Source organism: Eutrigla gurnardus, assembly GCF_963514095.1.
Source record: "Eutrigla gurnardus genome assembly, chromosome: 19".
In the NCBI taxonomy this organism is placed as follows: domain Eukaryota; kingdom Metazoa; phylum Chordata; class Actinopteri; order Perciformes; family Triglidae; genus Eutrigla; species Eutrigla gurnardus.
In genome coordinates this window covers 4,748,638-4,762,907 of record NC_139930.1, presented here as the reverse complement: position 1 = coordinate 4,762,907, position 14,270 = coordinate 4,748,638, and the positions used below count along the sequence as shown (strand labels likewise).

The window sequence follows — 14,270 nt, the reverse complement described above, 5'->3', positions numbered from 1 at the left end:
TAATCCAGAAGAGAATCTACGAAACTCCCTGGATATTATGTAATGAAAGCCTGTAAAGATCGACATGCTACTTCTTCCTTCATCATGTTTGCAGCTGCGGTGATATTTTATTTGAAAAACATCATGGCGGCAACAAAACAAACCAAAGAGGTAAACGGGTAAATTTACCATCAGTGAAAAGAAAGAAAACCATTTTAATATTCCAATAAACGGATGTACAAACCCATGAACAGTGGTGGCAGAAGTACTCCCCTACTTCAGGAAAAGTACTAATACTACAATGTAAAATACTCCTGCATTCACAATATTACTAATCAAAAGTACAAAAGCATTATCATCAGAATGTATTCAAGGAACCAGAAATCAAAGTAGGCTACTAATTATGCAGAATCAAACATGGATTACTGCATTAGTGTTGTAGCTGGTAAAGGCGGAGCTCATTTTAATGATATACTGCTGGTAGTTTTATTACAATAATGCATCATGATTTGATTAAATTTTGATTTAATAATCTGAATCTGTAAAGTAACTAACGTTGTCAGATAAATGTAGTGCAGTAAAAACTAGCATAACTGCATAATACTCAGTTATATTCCACCACTATATACATTTAATAACTGTCAATAAATGTGAGGCAGTTGTGAAATATTCTGTTTCTATTTTGTCCAATGAAATAACATGATTAGGAAAATATGCATTTTTTTTTTTAAAATCAGGGCTAATGTGTTCACTGTTCTGTCACATCAACGAACAGATTTCATGACACGTCAAAGGAAGTTTACAATTTACACGTCACTCGTGCTAAGTGCTGACTTTATATTTTACTGTTGCAAAGATGGATGGTTCCCATAGCGCCACCACCAGGACATGATTAATGGTTTTGTACGAGACTTAACTGTTGGTTGAAGGCTGCATTTTTGTCCAGATCTTTTGAATCCATCACAAAAACTGAACTCCAGTCATTGACCCCCTTGAGCAGAGTTTAGTGATGGAAGTGAAGCCCGCCTGCGTAATCAGTATCTTGACATGCCACACCTGTCAGGTGGATGGATTATCTGCTCACACCTTTAAATACATCTGTGAACAAGATTTGAGAGAAAAATGTCTTTTGTGTGCGCAGAAAAAGTCTTAGATCTTTGATATTAGCTTATTAAAAATGACAACAAAAATAAAACTGTTGCATTTATATTTTTGTTCAGTGTAGATTGATAGTAAGATAAATTCTTACTGTATGCTTAATGGAAATTATGTAAATGCCATTTAATGTGAAATGTGAAAAGCGTTTAAAAAAACAAACAAACAGTAAAACAGACTGAAGTGGAGATAAAAGTGAATAAAACAGCAGTGAGAATGTCATGAGGAGTGACGGATGAGTGGTGTGAAAATACAGTACATCAAATCAATGGTACAGAACTTATTAAGATGTAAACATGTGTTGAATTTGCATCAACAGCTAATTATAACATTAGAGGACCAGAACACATGGAGGCTTCTTGCTCAAATATAATCATATAGACAAACCTAATACAAATAAGAAATATACAGTAGATCTAAAATATGAAGCAGTTTCAAATACAGACCTGCTTCTCTCTGAAGTTGCAGTAAATAAAGGCCATGGCAAACTCAGTTCGAATTGTCTTATGCAACTGTGGTCAACATGTTGAACATTCAACTTCTCTTTCATTATTTCTAAAACGATACAGTAAACAGAGTCACTTGTGTGTGAAGAGCTGATGCTTAAAGCCGTTATCTGTCATAAGGGAATTTTCTCTATACCTGATTCCCTTAGTGTAAGATGCATACACGTCATTTTATGAATAGGTTCACATTTAATCTGAGTTAAGTTTCTTCTTCTCCAGACGAGGCAAGGTCACAAACAAGGCCCGAACACAAAGTTCTTACCTTTAGCTGTTGTACTGCTCAAACCTTGATTCTCACAATGGCCATCGGCATCAATTAAATATTTCTGCATAAGACATCTACTATCTCAGAGGTCACCTTGCTTCGACTCATACACATATCATCACAGTCGTATGTATAAGAAGGGCTACATTCACCTGTGTTGTTAGGGGTCGAGATTTCAAATATTTAGGAACAAAAAACAGGAATTAAAATACAGACTAATGGAACTGTGGTCACAACATGGATTGTGGTTACTCGGGTTGTTTTGAGTTCTATCCTAAATCAATTCTGCCAGTATTTTTTTTTCTGTTCAGCCCCAGCTTCTTTGCACACATCCAATGAAAAAACAGAAAACATTATGAACGTGTGACTGAAAAAACAGTTTGCTACTGGCGGGGACCAAACGTCTAACAGCGGCATGGCTGGCAGTGCTGAAAATGTGCTACTGTGACCTTAAAGGTTGTATCGGCGATTCTGGTTGCCCTCACTTCCGTTGCGAGATCCAAAACAAACAGAGCCAGCTAGCCCCTCTCTCCCGTGTTTTGAAAATGATCATGGACGCGCATTTTCATGCACGTGATTGGTTGGAACACTGTTTATTTTGCTTTTTAGGTGTTGGTAGTACCATTTGTTTCTGCGATCTCAGAGCCTAGGCTGCCTAGAGAGACGCGTTTTTTTGACGGCCTGCTTATGGGGCGGGCAGCTAGCGGATCGTGAGGAAAAAAACAGATGAATGTGATCATTTATGTTTCGGCCCAGAATCGCTGATACAACCTTTAACATCTAAAGTCAAACTGTATTGTAGATTTTTAAGAAATGTGACACTTATCTATACATATCTTTCAATGTATTTTCTGTCTTTTTTTCTAAAAGAAAAACAAAACAAAAAAAAGTTTATAAATTGATCTTTCCAGACACAATGACATGATACAGAGATACAGTCAGGAGAACATAGTTCTTCTGAGAGATATCCAAGAAATAGAGACAATCCTGGGTGACGTCTGGATTAAAACCCTCCTGGACCAGCTTTACCTTCTGCTGCTTGAAGGTCTCGGTCACATCCAGAGAGCTCTGGAAACAGGAAGAATAACGTCACTTCACACTTAGAAATACATGGAATAGAGACAAATAGTGACAAATAGAGAGGCTAAGCCACGCCCCTTTCGGTGTTTCCCATATAACATAATTTTGTAAAACAAATAAAAAAAAAAAAAAAAATGCATAGTTGCCAACAGTGAGAGACAATTAATTGTTTAAACCCGTCTGAATTCCACATGTGAGTAACGTTACATCCTGGTACTCGACACACAGAGAGACCTGTTTTTATAGTAACGTTACATCCTGGTACCCAACACACAGAGAGACCTGTTGTTATAGTAACGTTACATCCTGGTACCCAACACACAGAGAGACCTATTGTTATAGTAACGTTACATCCTGGTACCCAACACACAGAGAGACCTGTTGTTATAGTAACGTTACATCCTGGTACCCAACACACAGAGAGACCTGTTGTTATAGTAACGTTACATCTTGGTACCCAACACACAGAGAGACCTGTTGTTATAGTAACGTTACATCCTGGTACCAACACACAGAGAGACCTGTTATAGTAACGTTACATCCTGGTACCGAACACACAGAGAGACCTGTTGTTATAGTAACATTACATCCTGGTACCCAACACACAGAGAGACCTGTTGTTATAGTAACGTTACATCCTGGTACCCAACACACAGAGAGACCTGTTGTTATAGTAACGTTAAATCCTGGTACCAACACACAGAGAGACCTGTTGTTATAGTAACCTTACATCCTGGTACCCAACACACAGAGAGACCTGTTGTTATAGTAACGTTACATCCTGGTACCCAACACACAGAGAGACCTGTTGTTATAGTAACGTTACATCCTGGTACCCAACACACAGAGAGACCTGTTGTTATAGTAACGTTACATCCTGGTACCCAACACACAGAGAGACCTGTTGTTAGTGTGAGTAATGTTACATCCTGGTACCCAACACACAGAGAGACCTGTTGTTAGTGTGAGTAATGTTACATCCTGGTACCCAACACACAGAGAGACCTGTTGTTATAGTAACGTTACATCCTGGTACCCAACACACAGAGAGACCTGTTGTTATAGTAACGTTACATCCTGGTACCCAACACACAGAGAGACCTGTTGTTAGTGTGAGTAACGTTACATCCTGGTACCGAACACACAGAGAGACCTGTTGTTATAGTAACGTTACATCCTGGTACCCAACACACAGAGAGACCTGTTGTTAGTGTGAGTAATGTTACATCCTGGTACCCAACACACAGAGAGACCTGTTGTTATAGTAACGTTACATCCTGGTACCCAACACACAGAGAGACCTGTTGTTAGTGTGAGTAATGTTACATCCTGGTACCCAACACACAGAGAGACCACTTACCTCTCCGTTGGTGAAACTCTTTACTAGGACGGATTTAAAGTCTGAACACAACATGAGACTTTATTAGCTTTTAAACTGACAAACATCAGATGTAGAATTCATGGTACAGTTAATACGGATCAAAACATTATGTGTGGCTCATCGTTGATGACTGTACATATTCCTTCCACAATAAGATCCAATGGGAAACACCGGATGGGGCGAGACTTAGCCTCCCAATACCTGCATGACTTACCTGGATTCTGAGAAACCACGGCCAGGCATACGCAGGAAGAGTTTTTACTAAATAGTCGTAAAGTTTGGTTCCGTCTAATTTGTGGTCCTGTTTTAAGACGATAGCGGCCATGCCTGCCCGACCTTCATATCCTACATGGACACATTGGGAAAGAGTCACATATGGAATGTCACATTAGAAAAGTCATACTGAATAGGAAAAAAAGCAAGTTAGTTGTCTCATTGCAAAGTGAAGCGGTGAAATATTCTATACTTAAACTGATTTTGATTTTTTTCCTTCCGTCATGGTACTCCGGTCTGACCTCATTAAACCCCACCTCAAAACACCCAAACTATCCCTTTAATTGGTCATCAGTTTTCATTCCTTAAATGTTGTTTCTCAGAAAAGCTTTTTTTCCCCCCATCAGCTTAGTAAGACGGATGGCTCTACAGTATACACCATAACAACAGTATATACCACAACCGCCACGAGACTCTGCTGGTGCTGCTATGGAGAAGAAGTCAGTCAGAGGCCGAATCAGAGCTGCATGACAATGCTTCATTGTGGTAAAACACATCATCACAGGCGTCAAATGCATCCAACATAACCCACAAAGTACAGGTGAGCTGCTGAATGTGAGCTTTCCAGCCTGGAAATAGGAATTTTAGCCAAACTAAAAGGGCAAAAAAAGGGTCAAATGGTTCATACCACAAAGGTTACAGTGTCAACCAAACAAAACTATATTTTTCATTGAAATGATCCAAATCTAAAGTCATCTAGGCTGGAAATGTGTTGGTCGTTATCTCAATGGACAGATTCCACAGACCTGGTATGGTGACTCCGTAGACATTGGCCTCCTGGATGAAATCAAGAAGACCTAAAGCCTCGGACACCTCCGTGGTGGATACATTCTCTCCTTTCCACCTGGAGGGCATGAGGTTGGAATCAGAATCAGAAATCTCCATATACTGTATGTTTGCACATACAATGCATATGACTTTGTGATCGGTGCATAAAAATAAACTCAGCACAAGTATTTCAACCTAATATGACCTTCACGGAAAAAAGATGCGTGTTACAATAAAAAGAAATCTTGACCAAAATGTGAACTGAAGGGATTCCAGTATGTTTTGCTGCCATTGAGTTTTAAGCACATTTGGATGATTATCGGGATAATATCGTTTATTATACTAATTATAAGTGACATGAAATTTGCATATCATCCCATGCCTCCTGCTGTAGATGGGGGCAGCAGTGGAAATATTCTAAAGTAGGATACACTTAAAGTGGCAGTCTGTAGCTTTTTCATCTTTCTAATTGTCTTTTAAGTTCCTATCTATCAAAGAGTGAGTTAAAACAATGGTGGTTCATCATGTGACCACTAATGAAAGTGCTTGTACTTGCTGCTTTGCCCAGAAATAGGATCTCTGTGTCTGTCATTCCCGCGCACAACTCTAAATTAGTTATCAAGAAGTAAAGTGACCACCAATGAGGGAAACCACGGACCTCCTTTCAGTGTGGAGCATTTCAAGGCATCACACAAATGAGAGACAGTCACACTGTTGGGTCAGGGAGATGAGTCCCAGAGGCTCGCCTGCAGTTCCATCTACCGCCAGAGAGGCCGCTAGAAGCAACACATCTCATATCTTAGGGACTGCTACTTTAAAGTGATTGAGTGTTGAGTGTGTTGTCAGCTGACTAACTAAGGCGATCCGTTAGACTGTGTGTTGGATGACTGAACTGAAGCTACACATTGGTAAAGGGTTTCTATTCAATACGACCCCAACAACACATTTCTATTGTGTATCTTCCTTCTCCACAAACGTGCACAATGAAATACAACCTCTTGTTGAGGTTGCATTAGCATCGTGTTAAACGACACAGGCGGTAACGGTACCTGAAGGTGTCTCCAATGCGATCACGGAAGTAAAGGAACTCCCTGTCATCTTGGAGCAGCAGGTCTCCAGTGTTGAAATAGACATCCCCAGTTGTAAACACGTCCCTGAGCAGCTTCTTCTCAGACTGGACCTGGTTCCCGGCGTAGCCCAAGAACTGGTTCACAGCGGTTAGAGGAGCGACCAGGATCCCTACCTCTCCTGTGCATGGAAACAGGAAAGAACATTCAGTGGACACAGGAGCTCTTCCTCTGGACAATCCCGTGGTGAATTACAGCCTTTCATCATAAAAAAGGATTCGACATGTGATTAATTTACCTATTTGCACTTGTATGCATCTTCCAGAGTTGGAACGAACTGGCTCGTACGTTTGTGGATCATATCTCAGGAGCTTAAAGGGCATGAAAAGCTGAAATGGACGAAATGATCAGAGTTGTTACTTGTTGAGTCACTGCTGCTGGAGTCACCGTCTGATGACCAATCATCATTGTTATGTATCATACAGTACAATCCATATACACGGTAAATTCTGGAATTGGACATTTAGAACTACTTGTATTTCCTCTTTGCAATGTTTGCCTATAATGTCACCTTTGCTGATTGACTGACAGACACATTTTGCTGCAATGATTGACATAAGAGTGAAAACTTATTAGATAAAACAGATTACAATATATATCATCGCAATACTCTAATAATGTATAAAATCACAAGATCCTATCGTGACACAAGTATGGTGATAAATATATTGTGGGGCCTCTGGTGATTCCAACCCTTAATGTTGAACTTATACTTATTGTTAGAGTCATTGTTAATTTGACATTTATCGTGCATTTAATATGTAATCCTTCTTTTTACATCAACTCCCAACTAACTACTTCATCTACTGGAGATGCACAAAAATGTATTTGTTTGAAGGACATAGTGCTTATTATTAAATCTCAATAACATGGCTTTAAAAGTGGTGGACAAAGTATTCATTGATAAAAAAAATACATATATGCTAAGATTACAGAGTACATTTTTTAGGATTGTTTCTAATACAACAAAGCAGTCATGGAAATCATGTTGCATCTCTAAAAATAAGATCAAATGAAATAGTGTGCATGCGGTTAGGGTCCAGGTCCAGAGAAACATTACTGTCTGATTACCTTGTTGAAATAGCTGGCCCTCCCGATTGGTCCAACCTCATCAGTGTAGTTGAGGAAGCCGATGCTTGCCTCGGTCAAGCCGTAACCCTCTCTGATCTTGATCCGACCAAAGCGTTCGACAAACTGCTTCCAAACATCTGACCTGAGACCACTTCCTGCCGCCAGCCGAACACTGTGAGCCTTCTCCTCTGGAACCTGGAGGAAGGTTTCACATTTTACCACAACAACGGACATCTGAGCCGCACCTCTCATTGACATTTCATCAGTTTAAAATGCTCCCATAATAGTTTCTGTTGGTCGTTGTGCAATATTTTACAAAGTTAATCCTGTAGGCCTCTTTGAAATGGTATACTCATACTGTTTCATCTCAATACCTGCTATCAAGATATTATTTTTGGTCAATATCGCTAATCCCTAATTGGAAGGTAAAAAAGTGAAGTCCAGCTAAATGTTAAAGTAATGTCGACCAAGCCCAGCAGGAAATGAGTAAATGAGTCAAATAGAACAACTTCATTTTTCAACAGAGGAAACACGTGCTGTAATTGTAATGCTACACTGGTTTTGGAACATACGCAGACAATAGACCCGACTGTCTCTCCCCCCTGCCCCTGTTTGCCAGCTAGAGGAACTTATAAACAATATTTAGAATAATAAATGTTGTCGTCTTACTGTGGGATGGTTGAACAGGTATCGACAGAGCTCTCCTATGTACTGCACCACCGTCACATTGTGTTTCACACAATCCTTCCAAAATTGACTGGCAGAAAACTTCTTTTTTAAGACGCATGTTGCACCTAGGATCCAAAGAAGACGATAAGAGAGAAAACTGTGCAAGACAATATAGTGCAATAAACTCTTTTTTACACATCAAACAATGTCAAAACAAACTTTTTATAGTTAGACATTTCCTCTGCTGTTTCGGCCTTTTCTGCCAGTATGTGAGGAAGTGACAATTCCTTATAGGCCAATAAAAAGGATATCCGCATCCATGTTTGTTTTCCTCAGCATTCTCTGCCTTGGACCTTGTAATGTGCTGAAAACAAACGGCAAATCTTCAAGGAATTCTGTATTTTGATCCTGATGTACAGCCGCTCTTACCGAGGTGAATGCATCCTCCGATCCCCAACAGGGAAGCAGACATGTGGTACAGAGGAAGAGTGATGTAGATGATGTCATCAGATGTGGCTCCACACAATTGAAAGAAGGCCATGCTGCCAATGGTTTTAAGATGGCCTACACGGGCCGCCTTGGGGAGACCTGGAAGAGAATGGCATCAGTTACCGAAAGAAATAGTTCCACATGTGGTAGATTTCCAGTGAAGTAAAGTGTACATTTGTATTTTGGTTTTGTGTTTCCATTGCTGCTCTGAAACTTGATTTGACCTTATTTGGAGTTTTGATGGAGCAGCTACAATGTTAGCATAGCCTAGCACCCATCAACCAGACTCCGTTCAGAAAACAAGCATTTTAAAAGTAGTAAGCTTGTGGTCTTCAGACCTTCAGACAAAACAAACGACTTCACACTTTTTACTGATCACCATCATTATGGAGTTATTTCAGCATCCTTTTCATCTGGTTATTGCTATTAAATCACAGCTAAATACTTTATTCTGGGTTCCTCCAGCTGTGGTAAACCTTGCTAGATCCAGTGAATGCAGCTTGGTGAAATCCACGAGCAACTGTGGATGATGTCATGAACTCAAACAGGACGGTGTTTGGTTTCCTGATGTTCGTGAACGTAAAGAATCCTCATGACTGTACATCAGCACGCATTCCATGCAAAACTGTCTGTTTAAATGATGTTTATTTTGAACTCCTTTAACTCTGAAGCTCAACAATTTGAGGAACAGGTAACATAAAATGAACGAACTACAAGAGCAGATTGTAGGTTGCAATGTTAACAAAAGTGGTTTGGATCCACTCTTTAATGGAGATCAATATGTAATAACTGAACAATACAATGCTCATGCAGTACCTGTGGTGCCTGAAGTAAAAATGAAGACAAAGTTTGCCATGATGTCAACTGTAGGAAGGTCACTCAAGGGTTCTCCAGACATGTGTTCCACCTTATCTAGTAAACTGTTAAAATCCTCAGAAGATGATGTGTGATCCACTACCCACACAGCCATGCTGTCCTTATTCAGATCAGGCGACGCCTCCTTCGCCAAATGCACCAAATCTGGATAAACAGAAAAGCAAAGTCAGCAACAACAACAAATTCACATATGCAGAGCTGTATATGCCAACAAATGGTCATTTTAGATATCGTTTCTTGCATTATAGCAGAATTAATTAAACTCTAAGCTCATACACACATGTGATTGTGTGTGTGATGTTGGTCAGCATAACAGCTTCCACGATTATTTACAGACCACGACACTGAAAGAATGTAGGTAAAAAGTCAATATAATCACATGTCTTCAGGTGTGGTACTTTGTTCTCTCCGTTTCAATTATCAGTACCACTGATAATGTTTATCATGTTGACAAACTTCCATTTCTGATCTTCTGCTGAGCTACGAACCATCCAGGCCTCTCAGATGGTCTGGGTCAGGTCTGCTCTGTGTCCCCAGAGTCAGAACTAAACATGGAGAGGCAGCCTTCAGTTTCTATGCACCACATATCTGGAACCAACTTCCAGAAAGCTGCAGGTCTGCTGCGAATCTCAGCTCTGTTAAAGACTGAAGACTTTTCTGTTTACTGCTGCCTTTCAATAAACAATACAATTTATGAACTTCTTATACTGCACTGTAATTCCTATCGCTATTAAATTATTTATATTTCTTTTTATTTTATCCAATGCTTTTAATGTTTCATGTAAAGCACTTTGAATTGCCTTGTTGTTGAAAGGTGCTATACAAATAAAATTGCCTCGACTTGACTTGAAAAATAATTAAATTATTTATTTTTCTTTACAATAAAGGACAGATGGTGATGATACAACAGCTACATTCACAAAAAAACTAACTGATCTCACTAGAATCATCACATTGATCGGAATAAGGAAGAGAAAACTAGTATGGTGGACTTCTGTTAAGTTTGAGAACTTGAGCGCGAGGTGGAGCTACTCACAGAAGTGTGCTGCGTTTACTTGTAATCAGAAATCAGTAACTTCCAACTCCTGAGTCAGGCTCCCTCTAGTCTAAAGTGTTTGACCAGGTAGATGTCATTACTGCTGACTCACAATGGAGGATTGTGGCAGAGAAAGAAGACCATTCAACTTCCAGTCCAAGAAAAAGAAACAACAAACTAATGGAAGTGAAGAAGGAAAGTCATCAAGAAGCAAAGTGACGCCAACGAGGGAAAACCACGGACCTCCTTTCAGTGTGGAGCATTTGAATGCATCACGCAGATGAGAGACAGTCACACTGTTGGGTCAGGGAGATGAGTCCCAGAGGCTCGCCTGCAGTTCCATCTACCGCCAGGGAGGCCGCTAGAAGCGACGCATCTCATATTTTACAGACTGCTACTTTTATACAGTTCAAAATACTCAATCGGGTTCATGGACGGGGGAGTAGACGTCACGTTTATGTCACGACAGTTTTGTGGACCCAAAAATCTTCTTGGCCAAACGCTAAAGAGGATTATGGCTGTGATCTCTGATGCGGAAGTCAGCCGGGGCATGGACAAACTCAATGGGGTAAAGGCAGTACACGTTGGACAAACAGGATACTGGCAGGAATCGGCGTGAAGGGAAACCAGGAAACATACAGACAGGATTCCTGGTCGGGGACAGAAGGCTGAAGATTTACCGGGGTGGAGACAAAGAGGGATAGTCAGGACGAAGCAGGGTCGAAACCTGGGAAATCAATCAGATGGGAAATTCTGGTATGTCTGCCATAATTTAACTATTAAATTTATCGGTTTGCTTCAAAAGTGTGTTAAAAGAGTAACCCCACAGTTTGTCATAGTGTGTCTCCAGCCTTGAAATAAAAAAAGAATGCCTCTAGAAGGAGAAAACTAATCATCATGTGCAGGTGTAGAGACACGTCCAATCACGTCTATTGCCTGTTAATTCCTGTTCATAACCATCGGAGCCTTACAATCACAGCACAGGCCTTTTCTCTGTTCAAGTTTTTGTTGAAAAGTTGATCTATTTTACTCATTTAGGGACATGCTAGGTAGCTAGCTAGCATGCCAATTCTGCTTTCATGCTACTACATGAGGGGGGTTTTGGTTCAAGATCAGCTCAATAGACCCTTTAGAGTTGACATCATCAAAAATAGTTGTGCCATGTTGGTAATAGAAGTGGCGTTTGGTCACAGCCAGTTAGAAGCTTTAAACATTTCAATCTTGCTTGTTACATTCAGTTACAAACTGTAAAAAGGTAAATAGCAACATTTAATTTCAATAGCTATGCTTCAACCAGTAGAGGGCAGTTGCTATGTATATTTATAGCACAATGTGTATTGTATAGGAATTCAAAAACGACTTAATTATTGCAAATATGTTTTTATTCTTCTTGTCTTTTTGTAATGCATTTTAATTGTGCCTTTATTTTCTTTTAATTCTATTTTTTTCACTTTATTGTTAGAGATGTTATGATGTGAAGCACTTTGAGTCTGCCTTGTGTATGAAATGTGCTATACAAATAAAGTTCCCTTGCCTTAAGAGGTTAAATGTCAAGTTAAGACCTGAGTTAATAAACAACACTATAAATACACAGATAAGTTGGTTTTCAGTTTTGTGGTTTAGTTACTCTTTCAAATATACTGTAACCTACATCTGTATTTTTTAATAAGAAGTAAACCATTCAGAACAGGGTGCTGTTCTGGGAACCTGAACTCGGCCCGGGGTCTTTGTCCGGCCCTGCTGGGGCCATCATACTATAATAACACTTTTTCCAATTACACCTCCCATGTCTATGGGGAGTGGCTACAGAAAAATGTGTCCGTGACTATTTGAAACGTCCCATAATGAAAGAGTAAGTCGTCATAAAGCAAAGCACCGTGAGCAGCAGTTAAGAGTTCAGTTAAAGTTATCGAACAAACTGCGTGGAAAAAACGCGAGCAATACCTGCGCCGACAACAAGCGTCCTGGCCCCGCAGCTGTGGAGGCAGTGAAGCAGAGACTTGGCTTTAATGTTGACGTTGAGAAAGGCCACTTCGCAGCCCACTTTACACAGCCCCAACCACACACAGATGAAGTCTGGTTCGTTGCACATCAACAAGGCAACAATGTCTCCGGCTTTCAAAGAGCCCTCCTTCCTGAACGCATTCGCAAACTGGTTACTCCTCCTGTCCACATCCCGGTATGTCAGAGTCTGGTCTTCGAAGATGATGAAGGGTTTGTTCGGGTTCTTCCTCGCCTGCTCGAGAAAACAGTCGAGGTATGTGACGACCCCTCGCTGCATACGTGCCTGCAACGTCTTTCTGTAGCTTCGGAGTTTCAAGTAATAAACGAGATCCACCCAGAAGAAGGGATACGTCGTCCTCTGGTAGAGGAGTAGAGCCAGCAGTCCCGCTAAAACGCTGGTAAACACCAGAGTGAACATCTTCACGTACAAACACAACACCTCACTTCCATACGAGGCTTCCCCGACAGACTTGCTGGCTTCGGGAGAGCTGCAGTCAAGTTGACGGGCCCCTCATTATTCAATCCCACAGAGCGACAGCCAATGAGCAGCGTGCGTGCAGCCGAGCCGGGCGCGAGCCTCCTCTTCGAACAACACGGGCACACTCGCCCCCACGTCGTTGTGTGGTCGGAAGCCATTTGTGCTATATGACTGCCATCTAGTGGGGACTTTGGCGAACACACCACATTCAATGAAAAGCCTTTTTGTATTAGAACAGGGGTTCCCAAAGTGGGGGTCGGGACCACCCGGGGTGTCGCAAGGGGGGGGGTATCCCTGGAGGAGACTGAAACATAATAATAATAATAATAATAATAATAATAATAATAATAATAATAATAATAATAATAATAATAATAATAGGAATATCCAAACGTGGGCATAATGACAGCACAAAAGAACAGAACAGCCTGACAACCATGATATGCATTTACATAAACAGTTTACTATCAGATAAAAGCAGAACATCTCAGGCAAAGTAATGAAAATTACAGTAATAATAGTAAACTGTTTATGTAAAATCATGTTTTTTCAGGCTGTTCTGTTGTTTTGTGTTGTTGTTATGCCTGTGTTTGGATACGCCTATTTCATAATGTTTAGTCTCCTCCAGGGATATTGGGGGTCTCCAGTCTCTGGCAGTTTGGGACAGTTTTCAACACTGCTAAGACCCTTTTGTTGAAACCTTCCACCCTTTTCTCTAAACACAAAAAAACCCAGTTTTCAAACATTCACCAAATCTTGTATTCTCACACAGAGAATAAAAACACTACTGAGCAGCGTTTCAGACTAATAAGACAAATAGAAAACACAGTAGCCAGGGATCGATCCAGAAAAAATATATAAATAAAAATATTTATATTTATTATTAATTCTAAAATTATTTTTGAGGCAATAGTAAGTAAGACAGTGAGTAAAGTCTATTATAATGAAATATACAATGACTAAAAATGCAGTTAAAAACGTCCTAAAGAAACAAACGTTTGCATACCTGGACAGGTGAATAGGGCTGCACGGTGGTGTAGTGGGGAGCACTGTCACTTCCCGGGTTCGATTCCTGGTTCGGGTTTCTTCTGTGTGGAGTTTGCATGTTCTCCC

At 40.4% G+C, this 14,270-nt stretch overlaps 2 protein-coding genes across 2 annotated transcripts in view; one reads left to right on the top strand and one right to left on the bottom strand.

Annotated features, from left to right (window-relative positions):
* Positions 1-14,270, top strand: part of LOC311030317 (uncharacterized protein) — a 242,164-nt gene that overhangs the window by 194,814 nt on the left and 33,080 nt on the right. The window lies entirely within an intron of this gene.
* On the bottom strand, positions 2,782-13,157 carry LOC311030306 (long-chain fatty acid transport protein 6). Its single transcript, XM_084035971.1, has 10 exons — positions 12,620-13,157; positions 9,580-9,783; positions 8,704-8,862; positions 8,275-8,399; positions 7,606-7,800; positions 6,773-6,863; positions 6,457-6,655; positions 5,386-5,483; positions 4,581-4,711; positions 2,782-2,973 (listed from the first exon to the last, which is right to left on the bottom strand). The coding sequence occupies exons 1-10, from the start codon at positions 13,095-13,097 to the stop codon at positions 2,797-2,799; spliced, it is 1,857 nt and encodes a 618-aa protein (XP_083892097.1). The 5' UTR covers positions 13,098-13,157; the 3' UTR covers positions 2,782-2,796.